General features: G+C 38.6%; 2 protein-coding genes across 10 annotated transcripts in view; one reads left to right on the forward strand and one right to left on the reverse strand.

The window, feature by feature from the left end:
* Positions 1 to 511: 511 nt before the first annotated feature.
* On the forward strand, positions 512 to 4,865 carry SRA1 (steroid receptor RNA activator 1). Of its 2 annotated transcripts, XR_011558643.1 has the most exons (6): positions 512 to 621; positions 695 to 892; positions 1,511 to 1,683; positions 2,467 to 2,575; positions 3,892 to 4,469; positions 4,565 to 4,865. XR_011558643.1 is itself a non-coding variant. In XM_070746927.1 (5 exons), the coding sequence occupies exons 1-5, from the start codon at positions 597 to 599 to the stop codon at positions 4,038 to 4,040; spliced, it is 654 nt and encodes a 217-aa protein (XP_070603028.1). In that variant the 5' UTR covers positions 512 to 596; the 3' UTR covers positions 4,041 to 4,865. The 2 variants fall into 2 exon arrangements, 1 of the variants encoding a protein (XP_070603028.1); XM_070746927.1 differs by having other exon boundaries at positions 3,892 to 4,865.
* A 3,859-nt stretch (positions 4,866 to 8,724) lies between these two features.
* ANKHD1 (ankyrin repeat and KH domain containing 1) overlaps positions 8,725 to 21,538 on the reverse strand; it is a 153,067-nt gene continuing 140,253 nt past the window's right edge. For 4 of the 8 annotated variants that reach the window (XM_070746947.1, XM_070746952.1, XM_070746951.1 and 1 more), the window contains 5 exons: positions 16,876 to 17,049; positions 15,237 to 15,488; positions 13,417 to 13,592; positions 12,419 to 12,583; positions 8,725 to 9,243 (listed from right to left, as the gene is read on the reverse strand). In XM_070746947.1, coding sequence (XP_070603048.1) covers positions 9,184 to 9,243; positions 12,419 to 12,583; positions 13,417 to 13,592; positions 15,237 to 15,488; positions 16,876 to 17,049 — 827 coding nt within the window. In that variant the 3' untranslated portion in view covers positions 8,725 to 9,183. The remainder of the gene's footprint in view (positions 9,244 to 12,418; positions 12,584 to 13,416; positions 13,593 to 15,236; positions 15,489 to 16,875; positions 17,050 to 21,538) is intronic. The other 4 variants (XM_070746954.1, XM_070746950.1, XM_070746949.1 and 1 more) reach the window with 2 other exon arrangements.

A 21,538-nucleotide genomic window follows, 5' to 3' on the forward strand; every position in this document is an offset into this window, starting at 1 on the left:
GTTAGCTGAAGTAGCCTGCAGTGCTGCACTCTTAACCACTGCGCCACCCCGGCTCTTATTTTTTGTTATTTTATTAAAGTATTAAATTTTATTTAATTATTAACAATAATTATTAATTAATAAACGAATAATTAATAAATATTGATTATTATTATTATTATTTTATTATCTTATTTGTTTTACCGTTGATACCAAGCCCTGCATTTTATATGAAAAACGGAACGAAATGAATGAAAGCATTTTCTCGCTCCGTCGTTTCCTCCAAAAGGGTCTTCGCCCCTCAGAAGATCGCCTGCGACCTTCAGGCACGCCAAGGCCACCCTAGCCGGACTGCCCCATTCCGAGCGGATCAACCGTCACGGAGCGTCAGCTAGACGCCAGGGCCACGCCCTCTCTCCTCCTTCGTAAACTGCCCCTCCCCCACACGGACAGGAGTCCGCCACGTCACCTAGACCAGATGTCTCGAACGTTGGCGACTTTAAGACTTGTGGACTTCAACTCCCAGAATTCCTCAGACAGAAACCTAGACGACGGGAAATGCCCTATGGGAGAGCCGCTCCGCCATTTAGACAGGCGCGCTGGGCGGAAGTGCGGTGATGGCGGAGCTCTATGTCAAACCCGGTGAGCTGCGCGGCGTAGGAAAGGTGGCGCTTGTTGCGCGAGGCTGCCGGCTGATCGTCTGTTTCTTTTACAGGGAACCGGCAGCGCGGCTGGAATGACCCCCCGGAATTCTCCTACGGGCTGCAGCAACGTTCGGCTGTTTCCAGTGGCTTGACCCAGCGGGGTCCCTTCCGGAGAAGAGTGGCGGCGGCGGCGGCGGCGGCGGCGGCGGCTGCGAGTGAAGGAAAGGAGCCCGAAACGGTGCCACATCCCCGCATTGCCTCTAGCCCAGGTTGGGGACGGTTTGAAAACCTACACATACTAGGCTATAATTTTATTTTATTTTGAGGCGTGTGCGTCGCTTCTTGTGCCTGGAGAGAGCAGGTTTCCCATTTTCTTTTACTTTGTTCTGATTCTTGATTTCGATCTGTCGGATCTCAGTGTTTCTAAACGTTGGCCGTTTGAAGATGGGTGGACTTCAACTTCCAGAATTCCCCAGCCAGCAACGCTGGCTGGGGAATTCTGGGATTTGAAGTCCACCCATTTTCAAACCGCCAAGGTTGAGAAATACTGTGCTAGAAACTTAAGTCTATGCGCATAGGTATCTTGAACATGTGTAGCTTTTTTGGCAGCAGTATTATAAACCTCCCTGTTGCTCTTTTGAGATTATTTTTCCATTTCCTAATTTAGTCTACAGCCCTGAGGTTTCCATTCCTAAGTTTTTATTTATGTGCAGTTCCCAAGAATGACCAAAATTGGGGTAGTTGTATGCGATTCTATTGCCAAAGCAGCTATGCTTAATATATCGGCCAGCTTTTTAATTTAAGACACATTTTTTCTCTCCAAGCACTAAAGTGGATGAATGCTGTACACATCTTTCTTTTAACACAATCTGTGTCTACTCTCTCAGTTGGATTGCTTGTCCCACAGTCTGTGAACCTGCCTCCTCCTGCACCACCAACCTCTTTTCAGAGAGCAGATGCCATAACACCATCTGTTGTAGAGACTGACAAGGAATATGAGATAGAGGATGTGCTTTGTTCCTTGTATGAGGCTCTGAACAAATGTAGGAGTTTTGTGCAGGTGAGAGACCTACCAGCTTTTCAAGGAGTTTAGAATGAAGTTGTTTGTGTCTCATCATCATGTCTTACTGTAACACTTAGATGTCTCTGTAAGATGTCCTCATGCCATCTCCATTTTATCACCTGCCATTAGAGAGCTAACCTAAAGTTGTCTGTAGTTGTTTTCCTATTAAATGTTTTCCTTCTTTTTGTAACCTAAAGTTTGCAACATTGATGATGTAAGTTTCATCTTTTAAAGGGATGATTGCAATTAAGGCAAAACCAAAATTCATTTATGTGATCTTAGAGGATTATATTGAAATATCAGTCTTCCAGAAAATTAGTATTTGCAACTCAGTAGAGAGCCTTTTTAATCTATTGTTACATAAAAAGTAATTTTTTAAAAAGTTCCACAACATATTTACAAAATTCTAAAGAAACCCACATCTCAAAATTTGTGACTGCTGGTTTAAAATGTGGAATGCAACATGATTTTTTTTTTTTAAAAAAAAGAAGATTGGCTTGACCCATTTACAATGTTTTAATTCAATTATTGTCATAAAGTCTCTATAGTAAAGCTTTAGGCACTAGCTGTATGTCATAAGGCTGCAGTGGGATTAGCTGGGAGGGTAAAAATGCATGTAAGCAAATGATTCGAGTTGTTGATTTGATTGGATCATAGCATTATTGAATGCTTTTCTTACATTTTAGGAAAAGACTATGAGAATGGCCTTCTGCTGTGACTAGAATTTGTAAATATGACCCCCAAAAGAGATATCTGATAAGCATTTGCTTCTGTTTTCAGAAACAGGTTTGTGATGATATCCATAAACGCTTGGTAATTCTGCAGGAAATGTGGACACAAGGCAAATTATCTTCCCCTGTAAGAAAAAGGATGGGAATTCTAACAGAAGGTAAGGAATACACCTATGGCCTGCTGTACCACAGTAGTGGTTTCTTTTTGTAATCTTTAACCTCAGCTGTGTATTATGCTAGAGGTAACCGAAATCCTGCTTCGATAGAACTGACAGAATCCCATCTGTGGGAATTGTGCACATATTTAAACCAAAGCAGTTTTCTTAGCAATGTGTGATGCTGCTAGAGTGATGACGAACCTTTTTTTCCTAAGGTGCTAAAAGCACTCCCCCCTGCCCACACCCATAATTCTACTCTTATTTGCTCCCTTCAATTACTGTTAAGAGATCCTGTTTTAGTTGACCTTTTGGGGGAGGAAACACCTGCAGAACTTGAAGGCATCTAATAGAAAAAGTCACTTAGGTCTGCCCTGAGCAGTGAAATTCACTGATCCTATCTAGTTACTTGGGAAGAGTTTGAGTTAATTGATCTTAAGGAAGTGGTCAGAATCCTTAGAGTTCGCTTCATGTTTTGGTTTAGATCCATATGCTTCCTGCTTACTTAAGACCTAATGGGACAACATACAATTTGGCAATAGAAAGAAGTTAGTCCCATCCACACTTAAGGAGGCAATGATACTATCTGCTTTTCAAACAATCATTGCTGGACCCAATGATACTAGATAATTTTAATCTTGTCTCCAGTCTTCCCTTTTAGAGGATAGTTTTGAGTTCATGATTAGATTACAACTTCAGAGGGTCCCAGAGGAAAGGATTTCTGTTTTTGAACAGAATCCTCCTGTGTGCAATTTTATACTTGTTCTTAGACAGCGAGGCCCTATTCATGGGATCACACATGCTTTGGTCACCTACTGCCATGACCTTGCAAACTATTTAGAAGTTGCAACTGCTCCAAAACTTGCAAAGGGTGCAATATATGTGTGATACACCCATATAACACATTTCCTGAGCTATATGGGCTTCCAGCAATTTCTGGGAACAATTCAAGTTGTTGGTTATTGCCTATTAAGCTGTTAGGACTGTTTGTCTCCAACCATTTTTGCACACCCCACAATATCTGACAATGCAAGTATATTCTGGCTCCCTTTTGTCATGGCACTTGTTCTCTGGAACAACGTATCCTCTAAGATTTGGATGGCATGATGGCCATTCATATGATGCTGAAGACTTGGTTTTTCTCTAATGCAGTGAGCCAAGCTGTTGCGTCAGCCAATCATTGGTGATGTGATTATGTGTGTTAGAGAAATCCCAAGTCCAGTGTGTTGTTTTAAAATTGTTTTGGAATATTTATGGTTACATTTTATAGTTTGAAAGCAACTGTGTAAGATTTGGGATGCTTTCCTACTTTTTTTCAGAGCTCAAGAGTCAGCATTGGGATGAAGCTGATGAGATTCATCGCTCCTTAATGGTGGACCATGTTGCTGAAGTAAGCCAATGGATGGTTGGAGTCAAAAGGCTTATTGCTGAAACCAAGAACTTGCCTGGAGGAGATCTACTGCAATAGAACATGAACAAGGAGTCAAACTGTTTGGACTGGAATACTTATAAGATTTGCTGAGCCCTGGAACTGGCCAATATGTCTGAAGCCCTGTCTGAAAGGCAACCTGCTCCAGGGAGATTTGACTTAACCATTGGAGGAATAATTTTATTTCCTTAACAGCTATCTCATCCAAGTTGCATTTCCCAACTTGATTACATCATAATCAATACTTGTTTAAGAAGTGCAACTTTTTGAAGATGACAGGTTAAAAATAGCAATTTTGCAAATCCTACTTTTAAATTGTATAATGAATCCTAAGTGCCATACAGATGTTAAATCTAAACAGTTTCTTCATATAGCTATTGTAAAGTCTTCCTGTTTACTTTTCTTTTCTCAACAAGTGTGTTGTTCCATGTTTACCTGAAGAATTCACTCCACTTTCTGTTCTCTAAGGCAGCGTTTCCCAACCTTGGCAACTTGAAGATATTTGGACTTCAACTCCCAGAATTTCTGGGAGTTGAAGTCCAAACATCTTCCAAGTTGCCAAGGTTGGGAAACACTGCTCTAAGGTGTGCCTGTTGACAAGAAAAATCAAAACAGAAAACAAAACCTGTTTTCTGTTCTTGAGCAGGGCTCAGTACTAAAGAGGAACAGATGTTAATACATTTTAGAAAATCCTTTTATTGCTATACTTTTTTCCTATTTATTTTGTATTAAAACTGTATTTTTCATTTTATTCTTCATAGTTGCCTTAGATATCTTTCTTTTGTAGCTGATATACTGGAACAGGAATAGTTGCTGTTTGCCTTGTGTTTCTTGTTTAAAACTTCATTAAAATCCTGAAATATTTTTACTGTTTTATAAAATATCAGAAAACAGGTTTAAATGTCAGCAAAGGAATTCATGAAAAAAGTTAAGTAAACCAGAGTAATTTCATGCACAGAACAAAAGGTGGGGCTTGAAGTTCAAAAGGAAGTTAACTTTTATTGGTCTTCTCTGAAACATCCTCCTACTTGGTTAATTAACAAATTTTATTTATTTTTTCACTTTGGTTTAATTTAAGTTTGGAAACCAGGTTCTTTTTAATCCTTATAGTCTCTTCTTTCTTGTTAAACCTTGTTCAAATGTTTATAAATCTCTAAGTCTAGCTAAAAACACCCTCCCAGATCCTCTGCAAGCCAAAAATTAGCTGGCCAGCACACACATGCACATTGGAGCTGAGCTAGGGCAACGGCTTGTGTGTCAGCAGATATGGCATAGGTTCACCATCACTGCCCTATTCCGTCCCAGACATATGGCAGTCCAATCTCTTCTTGAAGGTCTCCAGTATTGGGGCATTCACAACCTCCACGGACAGGCCATTCCACCAGAAAGTTCTTTATCTCCAGGTTGAATCTGTCCTTGGTCAGCTTCCCTTTGTTGCTTCTGATCTAGCCCCCTGGTGCCTTGGAAAACAGCATGACCCCCTCCTCTACATGGCAACCCCTCAACTATCTGTATACTGCTATCCTGTCCCCCCTGGACCTCCTCTTCACTAGACTATCCATGCCCAGGTCCTGCAACCTTTCCTCATGTTTTGGTTTTCAGTTCCTTTATCATTCTGTTTGCTCTCTTCTGCACTTTTCCATAGTACTCCAGGTGCTTGAAGATTTTCATGCAGTTACACTCATGCTTGCCTAGGAGGTATAGTGCCCTTTATATCAAGATCATCATTTATCTAGTCAGTTACTGTGGTCATATTACTTCTTGATCCAATTAACTGCCACCTGAGTGTACAGTTTAGCTGTTGGGTGAGTTTACCTCAGTTGCCTCATAGACCTGTTATTTCCAGAGGGCACTTGAGGATTTTCCTAAACATCTGATAAGCAGTTTCTCTGAGGACATGGTAAGCCTTTGGCGACAGAAACTGATTCAAACCCCTGACAGAATTAACTCCTTGTGGCTTCTTTGATTCCCGAGTGTCCTTAACTTAATGGCAGAGTACTGAAAGAGCTGCCAGGTGGAACCACTGAACAAAATCTTTCAGAGCTCCTGCAGCATAGGGGAACTTCCAGAGGTCTGTAAAAGAGCTGATGTAGTTGCAGTTTTCAAGGAGGAAAAAGTGGGTCCAGGAAACTAGATCCAATTAGCCCAAAACCAATACCTGGAAAAATCCTGGAAAAGATAATCAAGCAGCAGATTTGCAAGGACTGAGAAATGAACAAAACAATCACTAAAATACAGTATGTTTGTTAAAAACAGATCATGCCAGACAAACCGATTTAGGCTCTTATTTTGCAAAGCACCTCATGGCATGACAAGGAGTACTATGTGTTTGGTTTTTCCTGCCCAGGTGTAAAACCCTCTTCCATTTCATTTCGTTTGGTGGATATGGACCATTGTTCAAGACTCAAGATCTTTTTGGATGCTAAGCTTGTCCTCTGGAGTGTTGCCTATTCCTGACAGCTTAGTGTCGTATACAAATTTGATGACATCCCCTTCTATTCCCTCAACTACGTCATTTATGAAGATATTGAGGCTTAACACAACCTTGTGTTACCCCACTGCTTATTTCCCTCCATGTAGATGTAGTATCATTACGGACTACTTGTTGAGTATGGTTTGCCAGCTACCTAGAAATCCATCTGGGGGTGATGCTATCTATCCCACTTTTTTCTGGCTTACCAAGAAGTAGATTGTGGATCCATTCCCCCCTCCCCCCTTTTTGAAGATGGGAACCACATCAGCTCTTTTCCAATTCTCTGGTAAAGATGTGAAAAAATGTCCTTCAGAACTCTGGACATATTCATCAAGGTCTTGCTATTTTCTTGCTTATTTCAATTTTTATTTCAAGTGTGTCTTTTACAATTGTTTTTGGTAGGTTGGAATATAATTTCTTTTTGTGTGACTGTTGCAAAGAATGAGTTAAGCCAGTGTTTGTCAATTATTTTCTGTTATGTCTCCCCAGGAAGAAGTAAACATTTCCTGCCCCACCCCCCACCCCCAATTCTTTGCTGGGATGATTGTTTGCAATATTCAGCATGTTTTTGCTGAAAAAAATTCAAGCAGCGTATCAGCGTGTTTGGGGTGTAATGTGTTTAAATGACACCTAAATTTATTTGGCTATATGCTGCAATGTTTTTAGACACAGTAAAAATACAGGTCTTTTCTTGTCTTCCACCATAGTCCCAGTGAAGCCAAGCTCTACACACGCTTTGTTATATTTCCTCATCTTTGCTTTCGTGAGACTTACATTTGTCTCATTACCTTCATCTCTCCCCTCCTTTCATCTCTGTTAAATATTTTTCCATGGTATCTCTTAAGGGTTTATTATATGCACTTCATATCTCCTATTCCAGTGATGGTGAACCTTTTTTTCCTTACGTGCCGAAAGTGTGTGCTCTCCCCAGGCTCCATAGGCTGCTCTAGAGTGCTCACACTCATAATTCAATGCCTGAGGATGGCGAAAATGGCCTCTCCTGCCCCCCCTTTGGAGGTCTGAAACAGGCCATTTCCTAAGATCTGGTGGGCCTGGTAGGCCCAGTTTTTGCCCTCCCCAGGCTCCATAGGCTGCTCTAGAGCCTTGGGATGGCAAAAATGTCCTCCCCCATCCCACCAGAGATTCTCCGGAAGCCAAAACTGGGCATCTGGGTGAGCTGAAAATCAGCTGGCCACATTCACATACACATTAATTAGAGCTGAGCTAAGATAACGGCTCGTGTGCCAGCAGATATGGCTCCGTGTGCCACTTGTGCCACCGTGCCATAAGTTCGCCATCACTGTCCTATTCTGTGCTGTGTGCTATTGTTTGGTGCAAAAAACCCCTACTCCCTTTGCCAAAAAAAGCACATTCCCTGGGGTCATGCGCCTCTCCTGGTATCGCTCTGCAACCCCAGGGGCCCCCACCCCACTATTTGAGAAACACAGAGTTAAGCAGAGGGAGGGAGAGCGAGCGAGCGCCTGGGCCATCTGTCAGCCCTCAAGATGGAGAGTCAACAGCCCCCAGATCTGGAGGTGGTTGATGAAGAGGATGAACTGCTGGCTCCATAGAAGATACGGTTGCACAAAAAATAAGTTGATATTGTCAGTTCAGATTAAAGTTTACATTTATTTAGTTTCCCTGTGCAGGATCAGCAGATGCTTTAGATGTGCCTATATTTTAAATTGTGTTGAGTCCAAAATTGTTTTTTATTATATCATGTTCCTGAAATGTCAGTGTTATTGCTTTTGCCATTACAGTCTTGCAGCTACATGGAATTCATGTAAAATGTATTCCATCATGTCTGTGTAAACACTGTGTAATGGTCTACATGTAATAAAATTGACTCAGGGTTTTTTTGAAGATGAATATGAGAAATATTTTAAATAATTGTAATTTTACTTCATTCCAAAAGCACTTTAATCTTAAATATTTCAGTGTTCTGAGCACCTGTTTATACATCTTTTCCTGGTGAATATAATAATGCTTTCATTAGAATTATGCTATTAAACAAACAGGGACTTCTCCATATATTTTACTCATAGTTTAATCTGATGGCCTCATTTAGCAAGATCCAATAGCTGTTAATATAATTAACAGTGATGAATTGAGGAAAACCTTTAAGAAATTTGAAAATATTACACTAATTTATCTAGGTTAAAAAAGTAAAATGTTTTAATTCTCAGATTCAAACGCAATACTACCGGGTATTAGCATTCAATCAATATATTAAGATTAGTACACAAAATCTTGTAATGTTCATCTTTTTATTGAATATTCAGGTAAATATTTCACATTAATACAGGCTACATAAAGTAGAGCCACTATACGACATGAAATTTACTCAACATTTTCCTTTTAAGTATGTAAACAATTATACATGTATTTACCACCCTAAAAGGTTGAAATCATGTAATCACCTAGTTCTCTGTTGCATACAAGTAGCATTCAGTAGTGTTTAGCCAAAAGCACTAGCTTTATCCGATTTGAGCTCAAAATGGCTAAACTAACTGGAGAACAGAATCAGCTGAATAGGTAACTCATTTTGTTCTTATAATAATGGGCTAACAAGTTTTTCTTGTAAGAGCCCACAGTGGAAAAAATAGTTTAGTTAGGCACATTAAAAAAAATCCCAAGTTCTTCCAAGGTCAGAGACTTCTCCAAAGTTTTAAAAAAAGTAAAAGGAAAGGAAACATAGGCCCTCCTAGATTAGTTGACATATTTGAGGTGCATGTTTCCAATGTGAGGTGCCCAGGTACCAGGCCAAATCTACAATGGGAAAAATAACATAAAACAGAGTATTAATTTCATGGAATACTTGGAACGACGCTGCAAAGAACTAAAGAAAATTACATTTAGAAGATCCCAAACCTAAGCACCCAGCTTAATTAAGGCTCAATTCCAATTCAAAACTCGATGGAAATGCTATGAATACAGTGTAGTTAAGATTTAAGACATTTGGAAAAGTAGAACACTGCCTATTTCTTGGCAAGATAGAACAATGTGGAATAGGTATCACACCAACATATAGATCTGCAGTTGGCTGATCAACTGCACTCAGCATGTGGTTCTCGAAGAAAAAAACATCGAAGTATAGGGAAACATGTAGTAGGGATTCTGAAGGTTCTGTCAGGTCCCGTACTTTTAAACATTTTCATAAATGATCTATCGGGTTGGCAACCTGAAAGAACCACTTGGACCTGTTTCCCACAAAAAAACCCAAAAAACCCTCCACACACCAGGAACCACAAAACCTATGTGAGGGTGGCTAATTTGATGTCATTCACTCCCAGTCATATAACCCCCGCCCCCAGCCATGCCTACCCAGGCACAAAACCATTCTGTCTCTCCCCCTCTCCCTACTTCCCCCTCCCCGTGTCTCTCTCCCTCTCTCACCCCTCTTTATGTATCATTCTGTATCTGTGTGTCTATGCCTCTCCCCCTCCCCCCCCCCCCCCCCCCCCCCGTATGTGTGTATCTCTACACCCTCTCTTCAGTTGACCATCCTCCTCTTCCCTCCTCCTATCATGACTTCCAGGTCGGCTGTGGCTGAATGTGGGCACATGCAGGGAGACTCTCCTCCAACGGACGCCAAAGCACAGCAAAGTGCAGTGCTTTAGGGAAGGGAGAGCTTTTGTGCCTAGAGAGAAGGCAGGAAAGGGGACTGGGAATCTAACTTCCCTCCCACTCCTTTTCCTGGGCTTCTGATGTCTGTTAAGCTGGGCTAAGATCCCCCAGCGGTGCTCAAGGCACTGCACTTAACAGTACGCTTCTCTCTTGCACTAAAGCTCCTGCCATCGCCTTGCTCCCAGCACTTTGTCGGCTGAGCACGGAGGGCGAAAACTCCAGGCTGAAGTGGCAGGAAGAAAAGGCTGCCTTATGTGCTTTGCTCCTGCACTCTCCAGTGACGCTCCTCTTCTTCCTCCTCCTCCTGTGATGCCCTGGCTGGCTGTGGCTAAGTTGGGAGCGTGCACATATGCGGGGAGACCCTCCTTAAGCGAGCCACTGCCACCTTTCCTGAGCTTTGGCACCTGTTTGAGGGTCTCGCTGTGCATGTGAATGCTCCTGGCTCAGCCACAGCTGGCCAGACGGTCACGAGAGGAAGAGAGGGGGAGGAGAGTGCAGGAGCGAAGCACCCCTGCACCTGCCTTTGTGCCACATTTGCGTGTAGGGCAATCTTCACTTCTTGCTGCTTCGAGCTGGAGTCCAAAAAAGAAATAAGAGGGGTGAGGCCAACCTGTTAAGGGAGCCGTGGCAGAAGGCCCAGAGCTGATCTAGATGAAGGAACAAAAGGGGAACTCATCAAGTTACAAATGACATAAAGCTGGGGGAACTGCTAACACTTCAGATCAACCCAAGATTCAGAAGGATTTTGACAGACTTGCATATTGGGTCCTATCCAACAAGATGCAACTCAGTGGCAAGGTAAGTAAGGTCACTTTTTACTTAGGCAGGAAAAACTAAATGCACAGGTACAGAATAAGACAGCATCTAGCTTAACAATAGAGTCTATAACAGGGATCTGTCCTGTGTGCTGTAGCAGTCAAAAAAACTAATGCAGTTCTAGGCTGCATCAACAAGGGATAACATCAAGGTCATGGAAGATGATAGTACTTTATATCACAGTGACGGCGAACCTTTTTGTCGCCGTGTACCAAAAGTACATGTGTGCATGCCAGCATTCCCCCATGCCAGCACCCATAATGCAATGCACAGCCCCCTGCATATGCAAACACCCGCACACATGCATGTGCCCCACACTGTGCATATGAACTATGTATGCACTCCTGCACCCCGTTTTTGATCAACCTTTCCCGGCGCAAATGGCCTGCCTTTGTAGGCCAGCGGCAGCTCCTTCTCCTCTTGCCAGGCTCACGTTCTGGGCAGTAGCCAGCCAGCTGGATCACGGAGGAGTAAGCTGTTGCTGGTGCGCCGCCCTTGGACCAATATTTTGCTTTGGGTACGAGCATGCGCAGCCCAGCCTGCATGGTCTGCCCCTCTCGGGGAGCGCAAACTGGCTGTGGGCTGGGATCGTGCAAGAAGCCTGCTCAGGCAGGGAGGCAGAGAACCCACCAAAAAGATTATAAAGGGTCGGGAGGATAAATCCTATGAGAAATGGTTAAAGGAACTGGATATTTTTAGCTTAGTGAAGATCAGGCTGAGGGGAGACATGATAACAGCCTTCCAATATTAAACCACTTGCAACAGGAAAGAGAGGATTGATTTATTCTCCACAGCACTTGAGAGTTGGACAAGAAGGGAGAACCAATTTGAAAAATTTGCAGGAATTTCCTGGCAATAAGAACTATTACGCAGTGGAACAGTTTACCTTCCAAAGTTTTGAGTGCTAACTTGCTGGAGGCTTTCAAGAAAAAAGTGGACAACCATTTGTCTGAGTTGGTTTGAGGATACCTACTTTGGTTGGATTAGAAGACTTCCAACCCTTTGATACTATGAAAAGTGACCAGATTTTAGAAACCTAATCAAAATAAAGTAATATTTCACTTTTAAGTAGTTCTTATCAGCTGTTACCTTTTAGTGTGACTTCATTTTAAGAGAACATGGCTTTCAGAACATTTATCCAGAAATATAATTTGAATAATCACACTGAAAGGAACTAAGCTGTGTGTGTGTGCATGCACGTGCATACCTTTGAGTCAGATTTAATTCTTGGTGACTACCTGGCCCAGTCCCTGTAGTTTCCTTGGCAAGTTTTCAGAACTGGTTTGGCAATGCCTCCTTCCTAAGTTTGAGAGAGAGGGACTGGTACAAGGTCACCAAGACCATTACATTGTGTATAAAGCCTCTCAGTTTCTTATCTCACAGGCTCACATTTAATTTGCACTAATTTGCATGAGCTTGGAAAACAAAAATAATTTCTGCTCTCATGTTCAATTTTATTATTTCAGACAAAAGTTTGGACTTAAAAAGATGATTACTGCACCTGCTGAGCATCAGTACATTCTGCTGAATTTTGAACAACCTTTATCATGGGATTCCATGCCGGATCTGGAGTATGGAGTCCATTGAAAAGAGGACCACCTGGTCCATCAGCAAGCTGAGGATGAGAGGGTATTATAGTGCCTCCATACATGGAAATTGGTAGGCCCTGGAACAGGAAAGGAGTAATAATTTACACCTAATAGGATAGAACCTGCCCTACAATTATTTATAAGTAGTAAATAAAGATACAAAGAGAGAAGCTTATTCCTAAGCATTTTCTCTTTGTTGCAAACAGAATGAGACCATGGAAGAAGTCTATAACATTCTAAAAGGTTAGGAAAAATACAAAAAGGCATAAGAACATTCCCGAGATTTTCATACAATTTAAAGATACATTTTAAACCTGTTTCGGATGGAGATGCATTTTTCACATAGGGGCAATTTATTTTCATTTATGTGAAACTAATTTAACTCAATAAAGTCCTGTTTATTTGGCTGATCCCCAAATTCCTTCCTCTAATCTAAGGTTCCAATAAGTTTCTAATAATAAAAAAGGATTCTGGAGAATTGCAGCACTTTTGGAAACAGGACAGCAATGAATGGTCATTCCCCGTCAATGTATTTTTAAATATACACCTATTTTCTTGAGCATCCTTGCCCACTTGATATTGCCTTTTCTTTGAATTCACTCATATATCACTGACACCTGATTGCCCTTTTAAACTGAATTTAGTAACAACTATTCTGACTGGAACAAAATAATATTGTATTATCTCTGTAATTGTAATGACTGGCGAAAAAGTTTAAAATTTATTTAGGTAATTGTGCAAGGATTTTGAAACTTTCAAATCAAGTGTTTGAGATGATGAAAATACTCTCGCAAAAAGTATGGAAATGAAATGAAACTTATTAATTCTACTGTGGAAATTTTGTAGAAAATGCAGCATGTATGTGAGAAAATATACATTAAAATACATTGAAAAATACATTAAAATGTACTTTAGAGAAATCCACAAAACTGTTTGGCATAGGCTGCTGGAAAATATTTGAGGGAGCCACTATTCCAGAATCATCTCTCTCCATTGGTTGATGTTGGGAAAAAGTGCCTGGGTCAGAGAGTTGCTGATGCACTGCGTGATTTCCCATTACAGGCTGGGACCAACTGGATAGGCCTTCTAAAAAGACAAAAAGAAAGAAAGAAAGAAAGAAAGAAAGAAAGAAAGAAAGAAAGAAAGAAAGAAAGAAAGAAAGAAAAAGAAAAGCAGCACTTATTAATAAAGTGGACAAAAACCTGGAAATCCTTTTGTAGTTTTTATCTGTAATCTTATGAAAACAGAAATATCACTTTTTTCCAGTCTTTGCCCAGAGAATTTCATACTAGCAACTAGTATTCTTGGTATTGCTAAACCCTTTCTGCCTAGCAGCACATATTCTATTTAAAAGATATAGTAATTTGGTTTTTTTTAGTGAAAATGTTTGCAGTAGTCAAGAACAAAAAATTCAGCTATCAGCAGACAGATCTTTCTTCATCGTACCTTATTGTACTTCAAAGAAACAATGTCTTCCTTCTTTTCTTACATCTAAAAATCCAAAATGTGATTTTCCTTTTCATCCCCCAAAGTCTTTTTCCTTGTGTCATCTGCAATTGTGTGCTAAATTAAACAAACGTACACTTACATTTCTTCATTCACCTCAGCAACTCTCTTTCTGAGGAATATTCTATTCTCTCATGGTACATTTTTACTACCTTTTTATACTTGGAAAAAGATGGTGCAAGTGAGTATGATCAAGTCCTGCAAGATCTTTACTGTATCTTTACTTTATAAATCTTTACTGTATCTTATAGTTACAGAAAAACCTAAAAATATTTTTGGTTATCTATGTATTATTAGTACTCAACTTACAACACTTCATTCAGTGACCGTTAAAAATTTACAGTGGCATTGAAAAAAGTGACTAATGTCCATTTTTCACACAATTATGGCCTCCCCATGATCATGTTATAAAAATTCAGGTGCTTGGCTACTGACTCATATTTAAGATGCTTGCAGTGCCCCAGCGTTATGTTGACTTCTGACTCCCTTTGCTATAGTAAAATAAGATAGTAACATCAAACCTCAATTTTTTACTTTTACATAATATAGCAATAGCAATAGGATTTATATACCGTTTCATTGTGCTTTTACAGCCCTCTCTAAGTGGTTTATAGAATCAGCATATTGCCCCCAACAATCCTGGTCCTCATTTTACCCACCTCGGATGGATGGAAGTCTGAGTCAACCTTGAGCCAGTGGTGAGATTTGAAGTGCTGAACTATAGCTAGCAGTTACCTGAAGTAGCCTGCAATGCTGCACTCTTAACCATTGCGGCACCCCAGCTAGCCGTATCTACATCAACAAATCTATCTAATAGGTAAATGTAAAATCCACTTTTGTTTTTTTCCACCTCAAGCAAGCACAAAGTACAGAAGCAGTTTCCAAATAGAAACAAAAGTAGGTATGTTTTTTTCTTTTATAAAAGCAGTCAATTTAGCCCTCTCTGCTAACTCCATTTGCAATCATTTGTCCATTGTGGGGATCAAAGTGTTTCTCCATTTTTGTGCCTTTGGCAACATTCTGTCAAGCAAAGTCAAGGTGGAAGCCCAATTCACTTAACAACCTTGTTATTAACAGCAGCTGAAGTGATTCACTTAACAACTGTGACAAGAAGAAACGTCTTACTTAGCAACAGATTTTTGGAGCTAAATTTTGATTGTAAACGGAGGACTACTTGTATTAGTCTCCAAATCAGCTTTCTCTTCCTCTTAAATATGATCTCACCTGAAACATTGTTAACGCCAAATGACCAGATGCCACTGTGTCCTACAGGAGCTGTGAAGTTGCTTCCCAGGGGCGTAGGGGTTACAGAACCTCCTTGCCTAATTCTAGCAAGTCGTTCTGTTCCAATAGGTGGTGGCACCTTTCGATCTTGACTTGTGCTCCCTGATTTTGGCTGTCCCAGATTAGAAGGTGCAGATACAGCTGAAAGAGGAGAAGATGATCCCGAGGAAACTGATGGAATAGGTGATTCACCTGATGGAAAAACAGTTCTTTTGATTTATTAAATATGAAGGCTTATTGAGTCGGCCCGAGTCTTCGGAGAGGGGCAGCATACAAATCTAATAAATTATTATTATCATCGTTATTATTATTATTATTATTATTAATAATAATAATAATTATTATCTAGAATTGTTAATTTTCTCCTTATGGGAAAGATATGTATTTTACAACTGTTGCTTGTACTGAAGCATTTTGAAAGAAATGAAAAACAAAACCCTTTTAATTCTAATTTAGTAGACTTAAGGATAAGCTGTTTAATGGATGGAACAGGAGCAATTCCTTGTTAAAATAATTTTTATTAAGCAATGAAGTTGTAAAAATGATTTCAGGGGTGGATAGCTTTTATGTTGCAGACTATGTTTTGATTTAATTATAATGCCAGGAGCGGATGGGCTGTAGGCAAACTAGCATGGACACCCCTCTTCTTCTCAACATTCACACCAATTCTTCACGATTGTGCGTGGCGATATAAGGTTTTAATCTCTCTTCTTCTTGTAGTTGGTCATTGAATAATAATAATAATAACAAGAGAATAAGGAAGAAATGGTCGGCATGCCAGAAGTTGAATCAGATTCACCAATTATTATATTTGTGATTATAAATTCTTCAATGACAAGAATATCTGAAGTGTGTTGATACTTAAGATTTAGTTCATAGGTTCAATGTATAACTTTAAGATTAATTTTGCTCCAGTACTAACAATTTGAAGGAAAAGTAAATAGAATTGTCCATTGCTTTTACTTTTTAAAGCTTTAATTATCCTGCAAAAAAGTATAATTTAAGTAAACATATCATTTATTTTTCCCAAAGACAATATTTGAATAAAGGACTTACTTTATTCAAATATTGTCTTTTAAAAGAATAAAGGATATATTTACTTAAGTTATTCTTTTTTTAACAGAATAATTAAAGCTTTAAAAACAAAAAGTGATGTGCAATTCTATGGATTTTTCCTTCAAATTTATTACTATTGGAGTAACCAGTATGAGAAAAGTAATGCACTGCACTTTATTGTACTGCAGAGAAGGGTTTGGTATACAATTTTTTTAAAGAATTGTTTTAAATGTATTATTAATTGGATTGTTTATTATTGGGGTTTTTTTGCATATGCTGTGAGGGGCGGCATACAAATCCAATTAAATCTTAAATTGTATATGGCAGAAAATACTAAGGAAAACCTAAAACTATCCTTCATCTTAGCCCTGTAGTTTCATGCACAGTTTAGAATTAAGGATAACAGTTTAATTCTATTTAGAAATCTCTCTTTTGGCTGCCAGTTTCCCTCAACAATTAAACAAAATCACACAATAAGAAAAAGGCTATATATGAACAGACTCATAGGCTGAATTAGACAAACCATCAAAGCTCCTACATGAATTTGTAGCACTTGTCCAAGGATGGGGAGAAAAGTGTTGCCTGTTAAAACTGGGAGTCCCAACAGGTCCTTGAAGATAAACCCGTGCTCCTTGAATGTTTGCAGAAAAACCTGCCATTGGTGTTGAAGAAGAGTTTGTGGAATTGCTGGATGGATCTAGAGAAAGGAAATCTAAAATTAGATCAGGTATATTTGAGAAAATAAATCCAGAGATCAAGAATACATTATCTGTTGTATAACTTACATGAAGTTCAGTAAAAATAATATTCACAGAACACAACACAAATCTTGGGATAGTGAGATGAGTGGCATACAAATTTAATCTCTCTCACTGAAATTTAATTTAATTTAATTATTTAAAGTGCTTTTAGAATGATATTGAAGAAGCATCCTGCTCTGAATTGCTTATTACCAAAATACTATTTCCCTCATAGCTACATTTAAGATAGAAAAAGTAATATATGTATAGAATACAAAACTGTACATGGAAAGCTAAAATACAAAAAATAACCTGGCATTATCATGTTTGTAATCAAAATTCTAAAATAATCATTGATCTTAAGAAAATACAGATATATGCAACTTGCAATTTTAATTTTTCTTCATAATGGGACAGCAATATTAGTCAGATCTAACTGTGAATACTTTGATGCATATTCACATTTGTCAGACTACACATTAAGTTAATAGAAATAATAATCTTACGGAGTGCATATGGAAATAGTTTAGCTCAAAATGGTACAGCAGATATTATTTCAGAAACTAGGAGCTGTAACTTAATTTCCAATTTTACAAAGGATCACCAAAAGTAACCTAGTAAGCTCTGACATAATTGCAAGGAACAGATTTATACTGTTTGGATTTGGAAAAGGGGGATTAATAATAATAATAATAATAATAATAATAATAATAATAATAATGAATAATAATAATTTATTAGATTTGTATGCCACCCCTCTCCGAGGACTCGGAGCGGAGGATTAACCCCCCCAAAGTGCACCTTCTTGTCCCTGAATTTGCGAAATATAATCAATATGTGATAATTTTGCTTTCATATTAAACTAGAAACAAATAATCTCTATATGGCTAATTTTCAGCATAGTTTGCTGTTTGTTCTTTTAATTATGTGTAAATGAGCACTGTTGTGCCATATTTAACCGCCCTGAGTCTTTGGAGAAGAGTGGCATATAAGTTCAATCAATCAATCAATCAATCTTCTCCATTTGTTGATTCACTTAACAACTGTGACAAGAAATGTAATAAAATGGGACAAAATTCACTTAAGAAATGTCTTACTTAGCAACAGATTTTTGGGGCTTAATTTTGATTGTAAACTGAGAACTATTTGTATTATATTTTTCTCCTGACTGATATCTTCCAACAAGATCCCTTTGATGCTTTGTAAAACCCCGATTTTTGCTTTAAGAAGCAACTGAGTAAATGTCAGAAAAGTCCTACTAGAACAGCTGAACTCTAGAGGGGCTTGATCAGTCACTTTAATTTATAGCAGTATATACTGACTACGTAACTTCAGTTTGAATACGATTAATTTTGAACACAGCCACATTCCTATTTTATAAGAGGACATGCACATTTATGCAACCATGATATTGAAAGTTTTTTATTTTTGTTTTTCCCCTTTAAGAATTTCAGATTTTCAACTGAACTATATAGCTTATCCCTTTGATTTATCTTGGTCTGATATTTTAACATCTTAAAAACCTGTCATTTTAACAGGTGTGTATAGATCTTTTAGGCCCGCTGTATGTCCTCCAAGAATCATGTTAACAAACAAGTCTTTTAAACTGTTTTGTTTATTCATGCATTGGTAACTATTATTTAGGTTAGATTTGCAAGCAGATGCAGAATGTACAAATCTATTTTTGAAATTCCATGGAAAAAACAGAAGGCCAAAACCAGAAGCCTGTTATAGTATGATCTACATCTTTACCACTATACATCTGACTCTTTCTTTTCTTATTAAATATGCCAAGGTTTTTGCCTTCCGGTAAGATCAAACTGTTCCATCAACATTTTTATGCTATTCATGTTATAAGAACAATTCTCTGACTTGTTGACAAAGGATAGAATGGTAGATGACTGAAATAATTCAAGTATTTCATCACTATATCAACACTGTATTTCTACTGCTTTGGTTACAAAGGAATTCATGCAGAGTTCTGATAGATCAGACTCAGAAATAAATACAGTTACAAACACTACCATTTATCTGTTACTATTGGTTAGATCCCTAAATTCAAGCTAAACAATTTTTTCTTGTTTAATAAGATATATATATATTATCTCTCATATGAATAATTTACAAGACAACATTCTCATGTAATACATCTGTCCTTGACAGAAAATGTAGCATCAACATACAATAGACCACAAAGAAGATAACCACAAAAGAATGATCTAACTGGGAAGCAATATTACCCAAGATTACTTAAGATTGATTGACCAAGGTTTAGGGATACTGCTTTGGAGTGGCTGTGGTGCTAGTTTAGAATAGCCTCCTAGGGGGAGTGAGAGGGTGCTCAAAACAGAGCTTTTCTGGAAGGCATTTGCTTCTACCTTGGATTTGCTTCATTAATTTATAAAGTTTTTATTTGTAGATGTTTATGTACAATATATTGTTTCTTGTGTATTTTTCTTGTAAATTGCCAAGAGTTCTTAGGATTTGTCAGCCTATATTGTAATAAACAAACAACCCAGTTCTTTTAAATCAAAAGAACAGAAGAGCCATAGACAGCAAATCAAGTGCTTCTGATCAAATGTGAAAATTAATATTGTACATATGTTTAAATTAAGTGAAAATTTTATGAAATATCTGAATTTTTTCCTCCCGAAATTCTAAAAAAAAGAGATCATTCTATTATGATATTCACTTGAAATAAACATGCACTAAAAAACAAGTAAAATAGAAAAATCATTTGCAGAAACACAAGACTACATATAGGATGAATCTAGTACCATGTACTGCATTAATGTAGACGCATGAACTGTTGCAGGTATGTTAACATGAAAAAAACCTTCCCTAACAGGTAAATAGATTTGATCTAATCTGATGTAAAAATAAAAGATGGTACAGCTATATCTATCATTATAATAATTATCTAGTTACCACTGAACCTACATTGTAATGGTATCATTGGATATAAACAAAGTTTGAGTAATATGAAGGAAAAAAATATTCTAGAAGTTCAACAAAAAAATACTACAATTTTAGAAAGTACATTTAAACTAATTTTCAGAATCAAAAGTAGTATGATTGCTAAAGAATGCTTCAAGGACACATTCTTGAATGCTTCAAGGAGGGCGTTTGCACAGGTTCGCCTGGTGCACCAGTTGCGGCCCTATTTGGACAGGGAGTCATTGCTCACAGTCGCTCATGCCCTCATCACCTCGAGGTTCGACTACTGCAACGCTCTCTACATGGGTCTATCTTTGAAAAGTGTTCGGAAACTTCAGATTGTGCAGAATGCAGCCGCGAGAGCTGTCGTGGGGTTACCTAGATTCGCCTATGTCTCTCCAACATTCCGTGGCTTGCACTGGCTGCCGATCAGTTTCCGATCGCAATACAAAGTGTTTTTAATGACCTATAAAGCCCTTCATGGCATCGGACCAGAATACCTCCGGAACCGTCTTCTGCTGCACAAATCCCAGCGGCAGATAAGGTCCCACAGAGTTGGCCTTCTTCGGGTCCAGTCATCTGGCGGGGCCCAGGGGAAGAGCCTTCTCTGTGGCGGCCCCGGCCCTCTGGAATCAACTCCCCCCAAAGATGAGAACTGCCCCCCACCCTCCTTGTCTTTTGTAAATTGTTTAAGACCACCTGTATCGCCACACATGGGGGAATTGAGACATCTCCCCAAGGCTTATATAGTTTTATGTATGGTATGCTTGTGTATGGTTTTTAAATGATGGGGTTTTAGATGCTTTTTTAAATATTAGATGTTATACTGTATTGTAATATTGTTATTATTGTTGTTGTGAGCCACCCTGAGTCTCCGGAGAGGCGCGGCATACAAATCTAATAAATTATTATTATTATGTTTTCATTTCCAGTTCCCCTAGCCAAAATAATTATTCTCTGCAAGAGGATTGTTAACAAGTGAGAAAATGTGTATGTGTAAAATATGAAAAATCACACAGAATATAGTTCAGGCAGAGCTTGGCTGAATGATCAGTGGAGTGAATAAAAGCACCTTATGCAGGAACAATTTCTTCCAGGTCTCAGATGACCGTGATGTATGCATTTTTCAGCAACAGTTCAAACAGATTTTTACCCCCCTCCCCTAATCTCCATTTTGAAAATTTTAAAATTTTCCCAGCACCCTTCCCCATACTAGACAATCTGGACTAAAACTATTACTGCAAACACTAAGGACTGCTTCCTAAGAATATACAAATCATTACTCAAAAGCTGGACAGCTCTAGTTTGAGAGAGGCAGCTTAACGCGAATAACACAATGTATAAATAGAGATGTCAATCAGACTGAAGAGGCAATAGCAAAGTTAGATACAAATCTAAAAAAATGTAAGTAATTTCTAAAAGAAATCAAAGATTTCATGAATTCATGGGTTGATTTACTATTATATTTCAACTTAATTCCCAAATTCTTTAATAAAATTAAATCACCTT

This window comes from Erythrolamprus reginae, chromosome 3, assembly GCF_031021105.1.
Source record: "Erythrolamprus reginae isolate rEryReg1 chromosome 3, rEryReg1.hap1, whole genome shotgun sequence".
Classification (NCBI taxonomy): domain Eukaryota; kingdom Metazoa; phylum Chordata; class Lepidosauria; order Squamata; family Dipsadidae; genus Erythrolamprus; species Erythrolamprus reginae.